Genomic DNA, 15,502 nt, shown 5'->3' with positions numbered 1-15,502 from the left:
AAATTTAATACTCATCTTGCACTGAACCAGAGAATGCTTTTCCTTTTTTGAGACTCAGATGTTCCCTGATTGATATCCTTATCAAAATATTAAGGAAATCCGTGTGTACTTTAGATGGCCTTTGAACATAATGGAGATTGAACATTTGAGCTGAGAGCCACTCCGTAAATCAGGGCTCATCTGTAGCCCTGTGATTTAACCTGGGGGCTGTTTGGACTGTCTTGTGCTCAAACCAGGAGGACCTTCTCTGGCAGTCCCCCATTAAAGATGACATAAACAGGTGGCCATATTTTCCTGTACTAAGACTTCAGTGATTAGGTTTTTTTTCCCCCCCCCCGCCATTCATTGTGTCTCTCAGATGGGACCAGAGTCTTGTTACAACTCCTGAGGGCAGACTTTGCTCCCTGTATATGCCCAGGTAACAGGTAGCTGACCTTTGCTTGTAGCAGCACAACGTGGCTCACCTGCCTAACGGTATTTTTCTTTACTGTATGAACGATTAAGAATTCTGGTAGAAATTTAGTAGAAGCTGTTGTCTTTGCTGTTGACACGCTGTCTTCCTTAAGTGCCAGGAAGAAGTTTGAGCTGAACTTCTGGTAAGCTGGAAGATGCTGTCTCTCACAGTGCCTCTGTGTTCCATACCTCTCTCTTTGCTATACTCCTCAACATTTGGCAGCATTTTCAGCACATATGCTGCAGGTTACTTATTACCCCTGCCTCTGGCATAAAAACCCAGAAAGTTAACTTTCTTCCCACTTTGTGTTTTGCAGACCATTAGATTATTTCTGATGTCTACATCTCTGCATTCTGTGCACTTGTATAATTTATTTTTGCAAAACTTGCCACTTTGACATTTTTAATTTAATTTAGAAGAGATCTAGTCTGGGAATCTCTTGCTGGCAGGGTATTTCTTTCTCTTTCCCCTCTCTACCCTCCCACTCTCTTGGAGATGTTAGTGATTTACCCTTCTTGTGAAAATGACTGTCTCTAAATTAGAAGCACACACAGTGCCCACCATCTCAGGAAAAACATGCCATATTTCATATATTGTTCCTTTTTTCCAGCTGGATCAGAGAGTCATACGAGTTCCTCTGTTTTTTTAGCTTAGATTTCTGTGGGCATTTCATAATCTCCTGTTAAGAAAGAACCGAAAATGTCTTGTAAATTTACAGCTGACTTTAGTTGGTATCACTGAGGCTGTAGTCTTTTGCTATAGAGCTGGCCAGTATCTCCATTTCTTTTCAGTCATAGGAGTTTATGAAAGAAAGGTAGAACTCCTTGCCAGCTCTGAGCTGATCAGTTTAAAAGGAATGTGAAAGCCATAGTCTAGTCCCCCTAGTGCCTCCTTTCCAAGTTCAGGCATCAGTTGATCTCAGCACAGACACAACTTCTAGCTCAGGAGACTTTGAAAACACAGATTCTTAGGAAATTGGGAGGTTATTTTGGAGAAACTTTATTTCATGTTTTTTTTTCTTTTTCCTTGTGCTCTTTCCCTGGGCATCAACTCTAGATTAAAGAGCTAGGACACTATGCTAGATGCACCTTTGGTCTGACCTGTATGACTGTTTTTATGTTCAGTTTCTGGAAACTGCTGTTGGATCTTTCTCTTACAATGGTGCCAAGATCCCCAGTTGTGGCTATTCTTTTTGAGTTGGAAGTAACATCACATCATTCCCTCTCTAGATTGTACTACCAGATATCATTATACCTGCTCTCTCTGTTATCTAATTCAGCTGTTAATAAGGAATATTCCAGAAAGCCTAAAAGACAAATTCCCTAAAGGAAGAGCTGAGAGAAATCTAGATGGTGACTACATCTGTTGCTACACTAAGCTCAGTTTATGCCTTATCTTTACCACACATCATCTTTTATCACACCTCCTGGAACAAAATGAGAGAATCATTTGAAACATCAAGAAATTTATCCCTTCTTTTTTTCTTCCTCTTTTGGGGAAGTAAGGAACCGAACAAATACAGATTGTAGACAGGATTAAACTGTTGAATTCTAAGTGCTTTCAGATTTCTCCCAGCTAGCCTCATAAGAGAGGCTTCAAAGTAAAAATGTTTGTGGACCTCCAAGATAAGGTATTCAGTCACTTTCTTTTCCTCTTCAGAAAGGCAGCAGCTAGTGTGTTGTTCTAGACCATGTGCAATGCCTGGAGGTTAGTGTGTGGTTTTGCACTTAGGATATAGCTGTTCTGTTTTACAGATCACCTGGACAGCAGCCAACACTTCAGTTGTTGCTGCTGATATTAAAGAAAGTGCTTATCCGTGGCCTCTGCGACCCAGCATCCTTAACGTGCCTGCCTCTTTGTCCCGATTACAAGTATTGGTTCAGGATCATTTGCCTTAACCTGCGAACACCTCAGTCCAAAAATTCTGCATTTCTTCACTGTTGTAGGCTTTGAAGACAGTAGAATATAGTCCTCTTTCACCCTTACTCAAAATGCCTAGTTCATAAAGGCTGTCCTTACAACATGGCTGCTATTTAGCTCTTACCTGCACCAGGACAAATTATTCAGTATGCTGCTCCTGGGTTTGTTGGCTACACACATGCTGGAGGGGATTAGCTATGGTTTTGTATTTGCACCTCTGCTGTGCCTCTTGCATGTAAAACCCTTTCCCAGGTTCTCTAGGTGTCATTGCAGGAGTGACTTGATCTGAGACATGGAGCCTACATAACATTAATTACAGTGCCTTGGGAAAACTCTGTCTTTTTCAGGAAGACAAGAATGCCTGACACATCTCTTTTATTTATTTCTTTATTTATTTTTTTTAATCAGGGTTTTAATCGCTTTTTTAACCATTTTCAGGCCTAAGGTTTTTTGTTTCACTGCCCAGTGTCATTCCAAGACTAATGTTCAGATAGTTACTGGAGTGATTCAATTCCAGAACAATGTGCTTAGCATCTTTTCCAGTACTTGAAATCATCACAGGATTCAGAGTTAATGGACAACATTACAGCAAGTTACTAAATGAAGAACAAAACGGAATATACTTATTGCCTCTATCCTGAGAAGTAACTGGAACAGTTACTGTTCATACATCATGTGGAACTCCACACTGGTTGACAAAGTCATTGTAGAGTTTTGGGGTATAGGGTCTGTGGACATCAGAAGTCTGTTATGTATAAACTACATCCTATGACTATGTTTAGTAAAAAGTTCACTGTGCCATTTAAAAATACGTTTTAACTGCCTGGTATTTACACGCTGGTGTCTAATTGTGCTTTCACATCACCAGATTCCCTCATGAAGGGGGAGTTGGTATCTTGGTATTTGTTCAGGATAAAAAGACATTTGGGGGAATTACTTTTCCTGAAGAGTTGTTTTCTTGAACTGAAGACATTGTGGTTTAAGCAAAATGTATGTATGTGACTGTGTGTACTGGATTTCCTAAAGTCTAAGTCCTGATAGTTACTGGATATTTTTTTTTTTTCCCCTCTGCTTATGTTAACAAAAAAGAACACATCAGTACCTTCACTGCTGGTATTATCTTATGAATAAACCTCTTTGTATAAGAAAAGAATAAAAAGCTTTACAGGTATGTTTTTAGTGGTAAAGAATACATAATCTTTGTAGACTTAATGTTTTTGTTCCTGTTTGCTTCTCAGCCAACCAGGAAGTCTTAAATAAAGTAGAGGTTCAGTATGAGACACTCCCAGGATGGGATACGGACATAGCAAATGCAAGGACATTTGATGAGCTGCCTGTAAATGCACAAAATTATGTTCGCTTTATAGAAATGGAGTTAGGTGTTCCTGGTAAGTAAACCAGATTTTGTTGTTGTTGGCTTGTTTTTTTTCCTGCTCCATGAAACCTATCTTGTGCTTTGCCTTGATAAACATTCAGAATATTGAAAACTAGTTTGTAGCTGTGCTTGTTCTGATGTAACTGGTCATACTGGTAATTATTGTTTTACTTCTTTTTATCTATTTAGCTGTTGAATTTAAAATTTTCCAAAAATTTAATATGCATTCATTCTTTCTTTGACTTATACTATAGACCTTGTTCAACTGAGATTTTTATAGCTTGCTTAAGTATTTTTAAGATTGGTTATCTTAGGAGTTTAGTTCTGCTACCATTATAAAGTCAGTGGGATATTAATGCAATTAAATATATGGACAGTAATATAATTAAATATATAATATAATTAAATATATGTGACAGTAAGTCCTAAACTAACACATTTCTCTTATGCTCCCTAATAAAGATCATAGAATGGTTTGGGTTGGAAGGGACCTTAAAGACAATCTAGTTCCAGCCCCCCTGCCCCGGGCAGGGCCCCCTTCCCCCAGCCCAGGGGGCTCCCAGCCCCGTCCAGCCTGGCCTTGAACCCTTCCAGGGAGGGGGCAGCCACAGCTGCTCTGGGCACCCTGGGCCAGGGTCTCACCACCCTCACAGTAAAGAATTTCTTCCTCATATCTGATCTAAATCTACCCTCTTTCAGTTTAAAACCATTACCCCTCTCCCTATCACTACACCCCCTGACAGAGAGTCCCTCCCCTCCTTCCCTGTAGGCCCCCTTTAAGCACTGGCAGGCTGCTATAAGGTCTCCCCAGAGCCTTCTCCTTCTCTGGGCTGAACAACCCCAACTCTCTCAGCCTGTCAGATGATCCTGTGGTTCCATCCAAAGATGGGAATTAGGAGATGATGCAAATCCTTACTTTTCTGACAGTTTCTATGTATCTTTTGCCCTACGATCTGGAAAACTGATCTGTTTATTATGTCAGCTTCAAGACCATTCCTGCTTTTCTAAGTTACCAATGCATTCTTAGTTTGAGAACAGTAGACATAGTTATAATTTCTTAACATACTAATAGTATATGTTGTGTTTTTCTTCAGATCTATGGTACTTAAGATCTTAAGCACTTAGGAAGACAAGTTTGTATCTTAAGATACAGTCCGGTCAATCTTGCTTTGTATTACTTACAATAAAAGTTTGCTTTTCTCTCCTGCAGTTAAATGGATTGGAGTAGGGAAATCCAGGGAATCAATGATCCAGCTGTTTTAAAGATTTCAGATGCATGGAAGAAAGCACACTCCTCAAAAGACTGCTCATTCTTAAATGCATTAGTAGCCCGCAAAGCAAAGATGTTGGAAAGATAGATTTTTGCATGGAAAGAAATGCTAGAGTTGATACCCCCAAATCAATCGCTACTCCTGAAAGAGACTTTAACATGAACCTGTATCAGTTCTTGTTCAGCTGCAGTTTCCAGGACACTTGTCATTGTTGTTCAAGGTGCCATCAGATTTTTTTTTTTCTTTATCTAATATTTACTTCATAATGTAATTCCTGTTTGAAAATCTAAGGTAGCATTACTTTCATGACTGTTTGTTATCCTCTCTCTGCTTTTGGCGGTGTTACTTCCCTGAAATTTTAGACAGTAAAAATAATGCAGTTTTGCACAGATAGTTTTACATCTTCATTGTTTGTATTCCTAAAGCTGTTGTATTCTTAATGGCTGTTCTTGTGAGTAATTAAAGAGGGGGGATTCTGATTTTATAATGCTATAAATGCTGTCTAAATTATTGTGTGATCTGTTTTTTAAAAAAAGATGTGATGCCAAGTTGTTAAGAATGTCCAGATTTTTTTAGCTGTATAACACAGAAAACTTACTCTTTGTAACTCACAGAGGACACTCACGTGTTTACCAGGAAGTGTGCCCAGAAAGTTAGAAAATTGATATTGTAAAAAGTTCATTTGCGATTATTAAAGAACCATTCTGATTTTGAGTTAAATGTTTTATAATGTTACTCATTTTTTTTTTTCTGGTATTTTAAAAACCCTGCAGTTCTCTACTTCCAAGGCACATATCTCAAACTGTTTCCATAATTAAATGAGGTTACATTTATATTTGGTGAGAAGTCTAAAATTTTGATGCCCTTTTAAATTCCTTTCTACATACCCAATAGACTATCTTTCTCTGCAGAACTGGCAAAGCAGAGACGCTTTTGTAATTATAAATTGAGGATGCTTTAGAAATAACATATATTCAGTGTGTTTGCTTTAGAAGTAGGGAAAATAACCAGTATTCACCTCAAGACATCTGACATATTTTGGCTTATTGGGAAATGTTCTAGAATTATTTTAATTTATAACCATTATATATTCCAAAGAATCTGATTTCTTTTGGCAACAACCCAATAATTACATATTCCTGTTCCAGATTTTTTAAGAATGAGTGTTTTTACACACTATACTATGATATTCATGTGCTTTCTTTTCACTTAAAATAAAACCTAGTTTCCTAAAAACAAGTTTGTATCAGGGTGGGGAGGTAGTTTTAGGTTTAGTTCAGTAGATTTCACCTGTGCAGGTGAATATAAGAAGCTTTTTGTGCAAAATAAAAGATACGAGGCCTTCCGGATTATGTCTTAGGTAACCAGGTATTTCCTGTAATGGAATATGTTTGTTGGATTGATGCTGCTGTTGAGGTGTTCAACACAAGGTTTGTTCTCAATTGACATAAAATGGCTTATCATAAAGGGGAGAAGCAGGAGGGTCGAAGGATAAAACTATTGATATTTAAGGAGCATTTTCTACTGAATTGTTTGCATGTGACAGCAGTTAGCAGGGTGTGTATTTGTGTAATATGTGGAAAGAGGAGGATGCCAGAGAATGCTGGAAAACTGGCAAATACATTGAGACACCTTTGTATCAGCATTGCATGTAAAGATCATTCTTCTCATATTTAAAAACCAAACAACTTCATACTCCTTTTTTTCTGGAGGGGATGAGGATCTAGTTTTGCTGTCAGCCTCACAGTCCAGGAGAGAATCATATCATTGCTCCCTAGCTAAGGGACATTTTGAATTAAAAATCTCTTCCTAATTCCCTGGTGGAGAGCAGGAGAGATATAACTGTGTGAAACATAAATTCCAATGAAGGAAAAAAACAGTATTACTGTTTTCTAGGTGATGGAGGGAATTGCCCTTGCAATGTGAACAATAGGGAATAAAGACTAAGTATTCTTGTCTTCCTGTAGCTGTAGGGGAGGCACCAAGGGCATCTGTGCTGCCAGTGAGACTGCCAGCCAAGGACTGGGAGGCCTAGCTTCAAGGAGTGAGTAAATAAATAAATGAGGGCATGCTTTTCTTCTACAGTGAGTGAATAAAGGAGAGCTTACTATGTAGCTATGTTTTATTTCTGCCAAGCAGAGATCCTCAAGGCCTGTTTCAATTCTTCCACTGTTGTTACTCCACTGTACAAACTACCCTTGTTTTTCATTTGAGGAATTTATATTCCCAGATGCAGCAGGATTTCTAGGCAATATCGCTATAGCCTAAAATGATACAAAGAATTTGTGTAGCTAAAGAAACAAAACAGAATTGTCTTGGATGCAAGAGTGATTTATGTTCTTTTGCTTTCTTTTAAGTTCAGCTGACATTTTTCTTTGATTCTTCCATTCAAGTGTAGGCCTGGAAAGTTGAAAACATCCTGCCAGTACTTGCCCAGATAATATGTGGTCCAGGATCTGTTGGTGTATATTTACTCTCATGACCCGGAATGAAGAATTTTTCTCCTTATCAGGTGGTTAAACTTGGCATCTGTAAAGCTTATTATGTTGTCCCTGAATGCCAGTTTTCCCTAAGCTTTCCTGGAGTGAATTCTTGGACTGGTGCACAAACACTTTCCTGGTATCAAAGAATGGGTATATCCTACCCAATTCCCACTTCCCCCAGTGCTACCTTTTCTACCCCTTATTTCGTTTATACATATGGATAATTAGGGTGGGATGTGTTATCACCAACCTGAATGTTGTGGAAACAAATATTAAAACTTACGGAGATTGTTTCGAGCGCTGTGTGCTCTGCTCTTGAAACCATGCTATGTTCAAACTACGGAAGCAAGGAGGAAAAAATAAAACAGCAGCCTGATACTCTACCAGCAGCAGTGTGTTTAGCAGTGGCAAAGTTAAATGGCTTTCAAGGCACTTGCAGGTTTTCTTTAGCCAAGACTCGCTGTTCTGCTTTCCACATACACACACCCCCCCCTTCATTAGTTAAGATTCCTTTGGCCTCAGGAATTGCCATGCTCGCTGGCAAAAGGTTTTTGATTGTCTGCCACAGGCTAGTAGTAAGCTGTAATAAAAGGAAACACCTTTGTATTTCAATGACAAGCATGTGTTTCTCAGGCCCTTCCTGCATACTCCCTTCCTCACTGCAGGCTCTTCTGTTGCTAGCATGTAAGGGGAGAGGATGGCAGCATAGGAGAGTAGCTGAAATTGATCCTCCTCCAAGTGTCCCCTCTCACTAACGGGATGTTTTCAGGAGGCACGGATACCTGCTAGACCTGACAACGCTGATGACAGACAAGGTACTTTGATCTCATGCCATTCCTGGTGCCACTGAAATATTTAGGAGGCTGATCCTTCTAGGCTTGTGCTGTACTGCAGCTTTTGATAGCCCTGTGTCCCTACTGCTTAGTGAGCCTCCTTTGCTAACTAAATAGGAGGGAAAGTGAGGGATGCTTCTGCTCTTAGCCTTTCCATTTGTATTCCACGTGTAATTGAGTTTTGACATGCAGCTAATGGACAAAACCTTCAGATAAAGTGGCAGACAGATAATGCTGATGTAATGCACGGCAGCTGCTTTTGTCTATCATCATCCTGGAAATCTACTTGCCGATAGAAGATCATAGTTTCCTTTTGCTGTCATAGCCAGCTCTCTTAATGAAACGTAATCAAAGGTTTAGAAAAAGTAGCTGGGCAAAGTAGCTGGGAATGAAGATAAGGGACAACTCAGTCTGGTGAGTTTTCTCCTGCCCATACTGTTCCTAGTCTCGGGAACAGTGAAACTTAATAAACCTAGTGGTACAGTAATCAAGCACACTTCTCTTGGTGCACGACAGCTTTGCATACTGAAGGCAGACTGCTGTGCATGCATACGTACACAAAGATGATGCGTTATTTGCAGAGACTTAAAATTTTACACCATTCTTTGATGGTCTGAGTGTTAGGACTCATTTGATGGGTCATATTGAAAATGCCTCGCAAGAAATACACATTCAGATATCTTCCATTCAACTTTAAACAGACAATGTTGCATTAAACCCTAGTCTTCTTCACTGCCACTTTAGAACTAATAAGTGTATCAAAGCAATATATTTTCTTACACCATGCTAGTTTATTTTCAGTGATGAATCGATTTGTGCATGCATTCCAGGTACTTACTCTTTAGGTCTTTCGATACACACTACTGGCATTACCTACAGTGTGTTGGAGTAACTATTTTTAGATAACAATCTGCTAGATAGTTTGCCTTGTCCTCGTTCATTGGTTGCCTCCTGCATACTAGAGGGAACTGGGATACCTGAGTGTTGGTAGTGGAGAGAGTTTATGGCTTTGGAGGACAGGTAGCAGCTCTTTTTTGGAAAAAGTGAGATGGCCATTCACTTTTTTCCTCCATGCAGTTTAGGACTAGTGTGTTCACAGCAGCGAACCTCCCTCGCTCATCTTCTGTGCCCCTCTCAACAGAAAAGCCAGCATGGATTACCTGCGTTGAGGCATGGCACGTCAAACGCTGCTTTATATGATGTTTGATTGTACTGGTTGCTGGTGGCCTTTTTCATGATTTTTTGAAAATGTGTGTACTTCCTGAGAGCTGAATTGTCAAAGTCAGGTTGGAATGGAGTTTCAGCTTCGTAGTTTACTGAAGCTGGTTGCAGTTTACTGAAAGGTCTAGGCAAAAAGCATAAATCATTCTGTAATCTCGTGCTGACATATGGTATGTAAATACCATGATCCACCCAAAGGGTAGCCAGCATTATAAATGTACTTTCTAATCTCCTGCTGAAATGAGCACTCAGTATAATGCCGCTGTAATCTAATAGATATTAACAGCCTGAGAATGTACAGTAAGACCTTAATAATTCATTATTGTTCAATTGGCTCCATCTGACATGTAATTAGCATGATAAGGGTTGTGCCTCTTGCAGTCAAGCAACTAAGTGCATTAGTTTAATATTACTAGAATTTTTAAAGCCTTGACTTCTCAACAGAAATAGCCTACAAAATGTTAAGAAATTTTAAAAATCTAAACGTATTTTGAGTTGATGTGAAATGCAACAAATTTTCATAGGTGGGAAAAACCCCAGCATTTTGTTTTTTACAATTCCCATTCTAGATTCTCATATGCAGCCCTCCTGGTGTCGCCAAAATCTTTTGGATGTAGTTTTGGTTTACTCTGCCTGGATTCTCTTGTTGGTCCTCTCTTAGGCCAAAGTCATTAAAAAAACATTAGAAGTTGTTGCAATGTTGCCCACGATAGGCATAAAAGGGAAAGGCTTATTCCACAGGTATTACAGGTTTACTTGGATGCACAAGCTTACCCTGGAGCCTTTGGATGCATGTGCCGTGCAGACCCATCCTAGTCACCTGGGATAGAAACCACAGACATCCTCTCCAGGATGAACAACTGAGCTGATGAAGCAATCAAATAGAAGGTAGTTAAGGTACAAACAGGAGACCAGAGAGCAGGAATCCCGCCCAAGCTGTGGAAAAGCAATTTTCTGATGTGGTGGTTATGGAAAAGAAGAAATATTTTTGTCTCAGTACAGAGCCGACAAGTGAATAAGGGAATGACATTGATAACAAGGTAAAATCCTGCATATTGTGGAAGAACGTGTTTGTGCAGATGAATGCACCTTATTTATTTATTTAAGAAATAAAAGTTGGGCAGAATTTTTTTTTTTTTTTTTCCCCCTCAAAGTACCCTCCTGAAATGCTAAGATTCTTGAGCAGATTTTTTTATACAACTAACTGATAGCCTGGCCTATGTGGTTCAAGAGGCTTACCTTGGGGGCAAGATTAGTGCAGGACCTATAAACTCCCTTAGTTTCTTTGCATAGTATGACATGCCAAATTCCTACAAACAGTGATGTAAAATGTTATTTTTTTTTTGGTTAAGGAGCTGCTGATGGACCTAAAATAACTTGCTTATAAGGCTTGAATGTATTAATCTCCATTTTGGTAGCAAAATCGAGTATGGAATAGCATGCCTACCTATTAGGAATCCCCCAGGAAGAAAAGAACCAGTGTACGCATGTAAAAGTAGAGGTTTTACAAAATGTTACAGAGTGCTACAAAATGTTTGCAGAGCTGTGGGAGTTTCTGGAATGAGTTGCCCAGGATCAGTGGCAAGTCTCAGAGTAGAAACAAATGCAGGAACCAGTTAACTTACTTAAACAGCATTTTATAATCCAGGACAACAATGTGCTGTTCTGTGACTCAAAGCAGAATTTCTTTGCAGACTGATTCATTATATCAGTGAGTCTGATGGTCTGGTCGTTTGTCACAATTAAGTAATAATTTATTCTACCTCCCAAGGAATGAAATTTGGCTGCTGTGTATAAAACACTGACTCACCAGTATTTGGAAAACAAAGTACATGTTTTCTGTATTTTGTTGCCCATCAGAGTCAGTGAATTATGTTTTGGCCACTCCATGGCAACTACTTCACTGGAGTGTGAATTAATATTGCAGCTCCAGGAGTTTGGTGTTAAAATCGGTTCTCACCGGACATCTTAGTCAGACCATTGTTTTGAATAGTATCATGACCCAGCCGTCTCAGAAACTCCTTGAATACATCCACAGTTCAATTTTTTTCTAAAACTAAGACGGTTGCAACTTCCACTTAGTTGCAGAGCATGATGTAAAAACTCCTCATCCAATTCAGTCTACAAAAGAATGTATTTTCATGCTTTAGATAATTTCAGTCAATCTTGGAAAATGTAGCTATACAACATACAAAAGTGACAACTCCAACACTCACACACAATATGAGCTGTTGAGAATCACTGTTATATTTACCAACATTTCCATATCCCTGTCAGCCAGTTCTGCACAACTGTTGTCCTCATCATAGTCAGCAGCACCAACAGAGATTCCTCTCCTCTCCCCAACTCCTCCCCGGGGGTGATTCTCCTCCTCCAGTTTTACCCTTAGTGCGGTGTCAGTGGGAAGCGTTCCTCATCCCTCGTCTTTGGGAAATGGGGGACATTGCAGCTTCCTTCCTCCATCGGGAACCGTGTGTTCAGGTTGCCAGCCGAGCTACCTGAGATTGTGCCAGAGCGACTGTGTCTACCACAGAATTGACAAGCTTCCTTCCAAACCTCGGGTTGCTTACCTGTCTCCTGGCATACGCTCCAAAGGCCCTCATGTCAGAATTTATCCTCCATCCTGGATGCATCCAGGAATATTTTTAAAATTTGCCATTTGAGTGCCGAAGTCGCAGCTTTCTCTTGTAACTTTGCACATAAAACTTTAGTGACGACTCTCAGAAACTTTTGAGACCTGACGTATTAAAAAAACTCGCCACGCTGTGAACTAAAGTGGCTTTGGTTTTAACAGACAAGGGATGGAAAGCCCAGTAGGAAGAAGAGAGCCTAAGGTGGAGGTTAAATGGTTCACGTAGGGGCCTGCAGGGAGTCTGACAAACAAGGGGAAGCAGTACATCCAAGTGCTACAGCCATATAGTTAAAACTGCAGGACCATCTGTAATTTACCTGCTCATGCTAAATAATAATCCTCAAAAAAAAATCTTATTTTTGAGATTTGTCCAATTTAACACACTGAAAAAGGATTCTCCTTCCAGGATGAAATCCGTTCTGCTTTTGAAAACTGAGGAAGCCCCTAGGAATAAAGTTTATTTAACTATGTGGTATTTCTGCTTACAGATTGGGTGAAGTCGGAGGTGAGCTTGCCTTTCCCAGTTCACGCAGTGGGGTTCCAGACTTAGATAAATCATGGAATGAAGATCAGGAAAGGCAAAGCTTGCAGGCAGTCGTGGCGGTCATCTGCCTAAGCTCCCTTTCCCTTTCTAAGCTGGTGTGAGCAAGTCCCTCTACCTCACTAAGCCTGGCTTTGTGACGGTGCCTCCTTTCCTTACTGGCATTGGAAGGGGAGTGCCCCTCGGCCTCAGGACAAGGGGAGCAGTCCCACTGGTGTCAGCCTTTCGAGTGCATTTTTGAGGGCCGTTTGAGCCAATTTGCTACCACTCTTGTAGTTGACTTTATACGTGATAAAATGGCACGGTGTCTTACTGAAGATGGGGATCTCAGGAGATTAAGAGCTAGACAGGGGAGGGGAAAAGCTAATCTATCAGCAGATCACTTGGAAACGTGCCCCTGCACATCCGAGCCACTATCCTGGGTGCTGCTGCACTTTGGTGAATTAGACTGTAGTGTCTGCTAGTCCTCAGGTTGCATTCTCCTCAAGTTACTCCTAGATCTGGGCAGAGGAGCATCTCCAGACAGTGGTGAAATTTAAACAAAGTCAAAGGGGGAGAAAACAAAACGGAAGATCTGACACAGGAGGGAGTCCAGGGTTAGGTCTTCAAGGGTAAACTTTTTTCTGATGTTTTATTGGACATCTTACTTGCTGTAGACAGAAGGTAAAGCTTTCTTTAACCTTTCTGGAATTAGAAACGTAGGCGTAATTTGAGTCTGGATTTTTTTTATGCACCCTTCTGTCATATGAGCTACGACCTACATCTCTGCACTGAAACAGGGAGACTTCGGGAAGGATGGGGTGGGGCAGGGAAGAAGGAAGAGCTCGGTTTGTTTCTGAGACACAGACCCCTGGAGCCAGGAGGGACTGTGAGGGGCTGCGAGTCAGTGGGGCCTGGGATGGGAGGAGGGTCCCTGCCTTTGGCGATCCAGACGCTTCCCAAACCTCCTACCCTGAGACTTCACAGACTCCCTGGTGGTCTGCTCCAGCATTTCACCCTTAGAAATTTCCTCCTACTATCCACTTAGATCCCTTCTGCTGCAATTTAAGCTTGCTGTTCAGGGGGCTGTTTGCAATGGACAGGGAGGACAAATTATTCCCTTTTTTCTCTGCAGAAAGGTTTTTGCTACGTCCCAGTTGTTTTTTCCTCAGGCTGTTCAATTCTCTGAAGTTCTGCTTGGCGGTCATTTTTAGAGATCTCCAGGGCTGTTTGGATTTTTTTCTCTGTCACTGGGGAGTTGGGAGCTAAAAATGGTCACAATTTGTTCACTGATGTCTGGAGTGCTGAGTGGAAGGGATGGATGACATCATGTAGCTTGTATCAGGAAATCTAGTTTTATTCTAGTATGATATTTCCCATCTTTCCAATGGCATAACTTTGCTGATTTGTCTTTTGGCCCATTTTGCCTTTGCTCTATTGATATGGTTTTTTGCTTACACGTAGAAGCTTGCCCACAGCCTCACTGCATTGCAGCTGATTTTTCTCAGACCATTTCTCCAACTTATTAAAATAATTTTTAACTCTTACCCTGTTTTCTAATGTACTTTTAGTTCCTCTCAGCTTTGCATCACCTGCACGTTTACTAAGCACATTCTGTCCCATTGCTGGCTTCGCCAATGAAAAATCGGAATTGAATGGAAGCAGGACCGTTCACTGAATACGTTTTGATGTTTTGATGTGAACCACTTTCCAGGGTGTGATTTTTTTTTCCCCTGACCAATTCAGGACCTACTCCAAAGCACTTTTATCTAGACCACATTCCTTTGCTTATGAAAACATCCTGCAAGTCTGAACATGTCACTGTTGGAGCTGATACCAGCAGCCTGCTAATGCTGTCAAAAAACCATCCTGATCTTCACCTTCTGGCTGATGAGCCTTGTCCCAGACCAAGTCGCCTTGCTAAATAGGCAGAAAATGAACCAGTGAGAAATAGGCAAAGAGGTGCCTGTGGGTTCAAGCAGGTTGACCTGGTCTAGCAAAGAGTCCAGGGAGCAGTGGAGCTGCTACCGGGGGGGGGGGGGGGGGGGGGGGGGGGGGGGGCGGGGGGGATGATACTCCACCACAATGCATAACCTCCCACTGAGCCAGCGTCAGGGCCTTGCCAAAGCCTGGAGGTGGTGTTTGCTGCTCCCCAGGAAGAGAAAAGCTGAGTTTGGCTGTTGGATAAAGAATTGGGAGGCAAACGCAAACAATGTTTTCATTGATTTCTAGCTAATTGTAGCTTAATCATAATTAATGATTAAGTCTAAGGTGATCTTAGATAATCTTCTTTAATCGGATGATTTTTTTTTTGTGCCACATTTTTGTGTGAGAACACCCTGCACATACTTGTTCAGCCAACCGCAATTCATTAATTAATATGGATGACAGCTCTGCATTCTGAGTCACTGTAAAGCAGTTCCGAAAAGGACATACATGTCTGACGCGTGTTCTCTTTCACTTACCTCGGTATCCAGCTGCTTCCACAGCAGGATGGAAAGGTGGGTTTTCTTCATTGCCAACCACCCTGCTCGCTCCAGGCTCTGGCCATCCCTGCGGGATCCCAGTTCAGCCCTCATCCAGACCTGGCCCTCTGCGACCCTTCCGCCCTCCTGTTTTCTCCTCTCAGACAAAATTGTGTCAACCTGGTAAGCTTGGCGCAGGTGGAGGCTTGTCCTGGTCAGAGCAGCCCGCAGGCGCCGGGGCTGCACGGGAGGCGAGAGGCGGACGGTGATAGTGGCGGAGGGCACGCACCCGAGCTGACCCCGGGCTGTCGCTGGGCTGAGGGTTTAG

The 15,502-nt window shown here is 41.3% G+C and overlaps 2 protein-coding genes across 2 annotated transcripts in view; one reads left to right on the top strand and one right to left on the bottom strand.

The window, feature by feature from the left end:
• ADSS2 (adenylosuccinate synthase 2) overlaps positions 1-5,740 on the top strand; it is a 40,232-nt gene extending 34,492 nt beyond the window's left edge. Inside the window, exons 12-13 of the mRNA XM_042796026.1 lie at positions 3,613-3,762; positions 4,960-5,740. Coding sequence (XP_042651960.1) covers positions 3,613-3,762; positions 4,960-5,012 — 203 coding nt within the window. The 3' untranslated portion in view covers positions 5,013-5,740. The remainder of the gene's footprint in view (positions 1-3,612; positions 3,763-4,959) is intronic.
• Positions 5,252-9,848, bottom strand: LOC122153739. Its single transcript, XM_042796117.1, has 3 exons — positions 9,476-9,848; positions 8,286-8,303; positions 5,252-7,524 (listed from the first exon to the last, which is right to left on the bottom strand). Exons 1-3 carry the CDS (start codon positions 9,765-9,767, stop codon positions 7,409-7,411), a joined length of 426 nt encoding a protein of 141 aa, XP_042652051.1. The 5' UTR covers positions 9,768-9,848; the 3' UTR covers positions 5,252-7,408.
• Positions 9,849-15,502: the final 5,654 nt, after the last annotated feature.

The sequence above is a fragment of the Tyto alba genome, unplaced genomic scaffold (assembly GCF_018691265.1).
Source record: "Tyto alba isolate M040663 unplaced genomic scaffold, T.alba_DEE_v4.0 Super-Scaffold_22, whole genome shotgun sequence".
NCBI lineage: Eukaryota > Metazoa > Chordata > Aves > Strigiformes > Tytonidae > Tyto > Tyto alba.
This window is presented reverse-complemented; position numbering and strand designations above follow the sequence as displayed.

What these genes read in the sequence shown, in the direction of transcription:
- LOC122153739 (XM_042796117.1), bottom strand. Translation starts at nt 9,767, where the DNA reads ATGCTGGCTACCCTTTGGGTGGATCATGGTATTTACATACCATATGTC.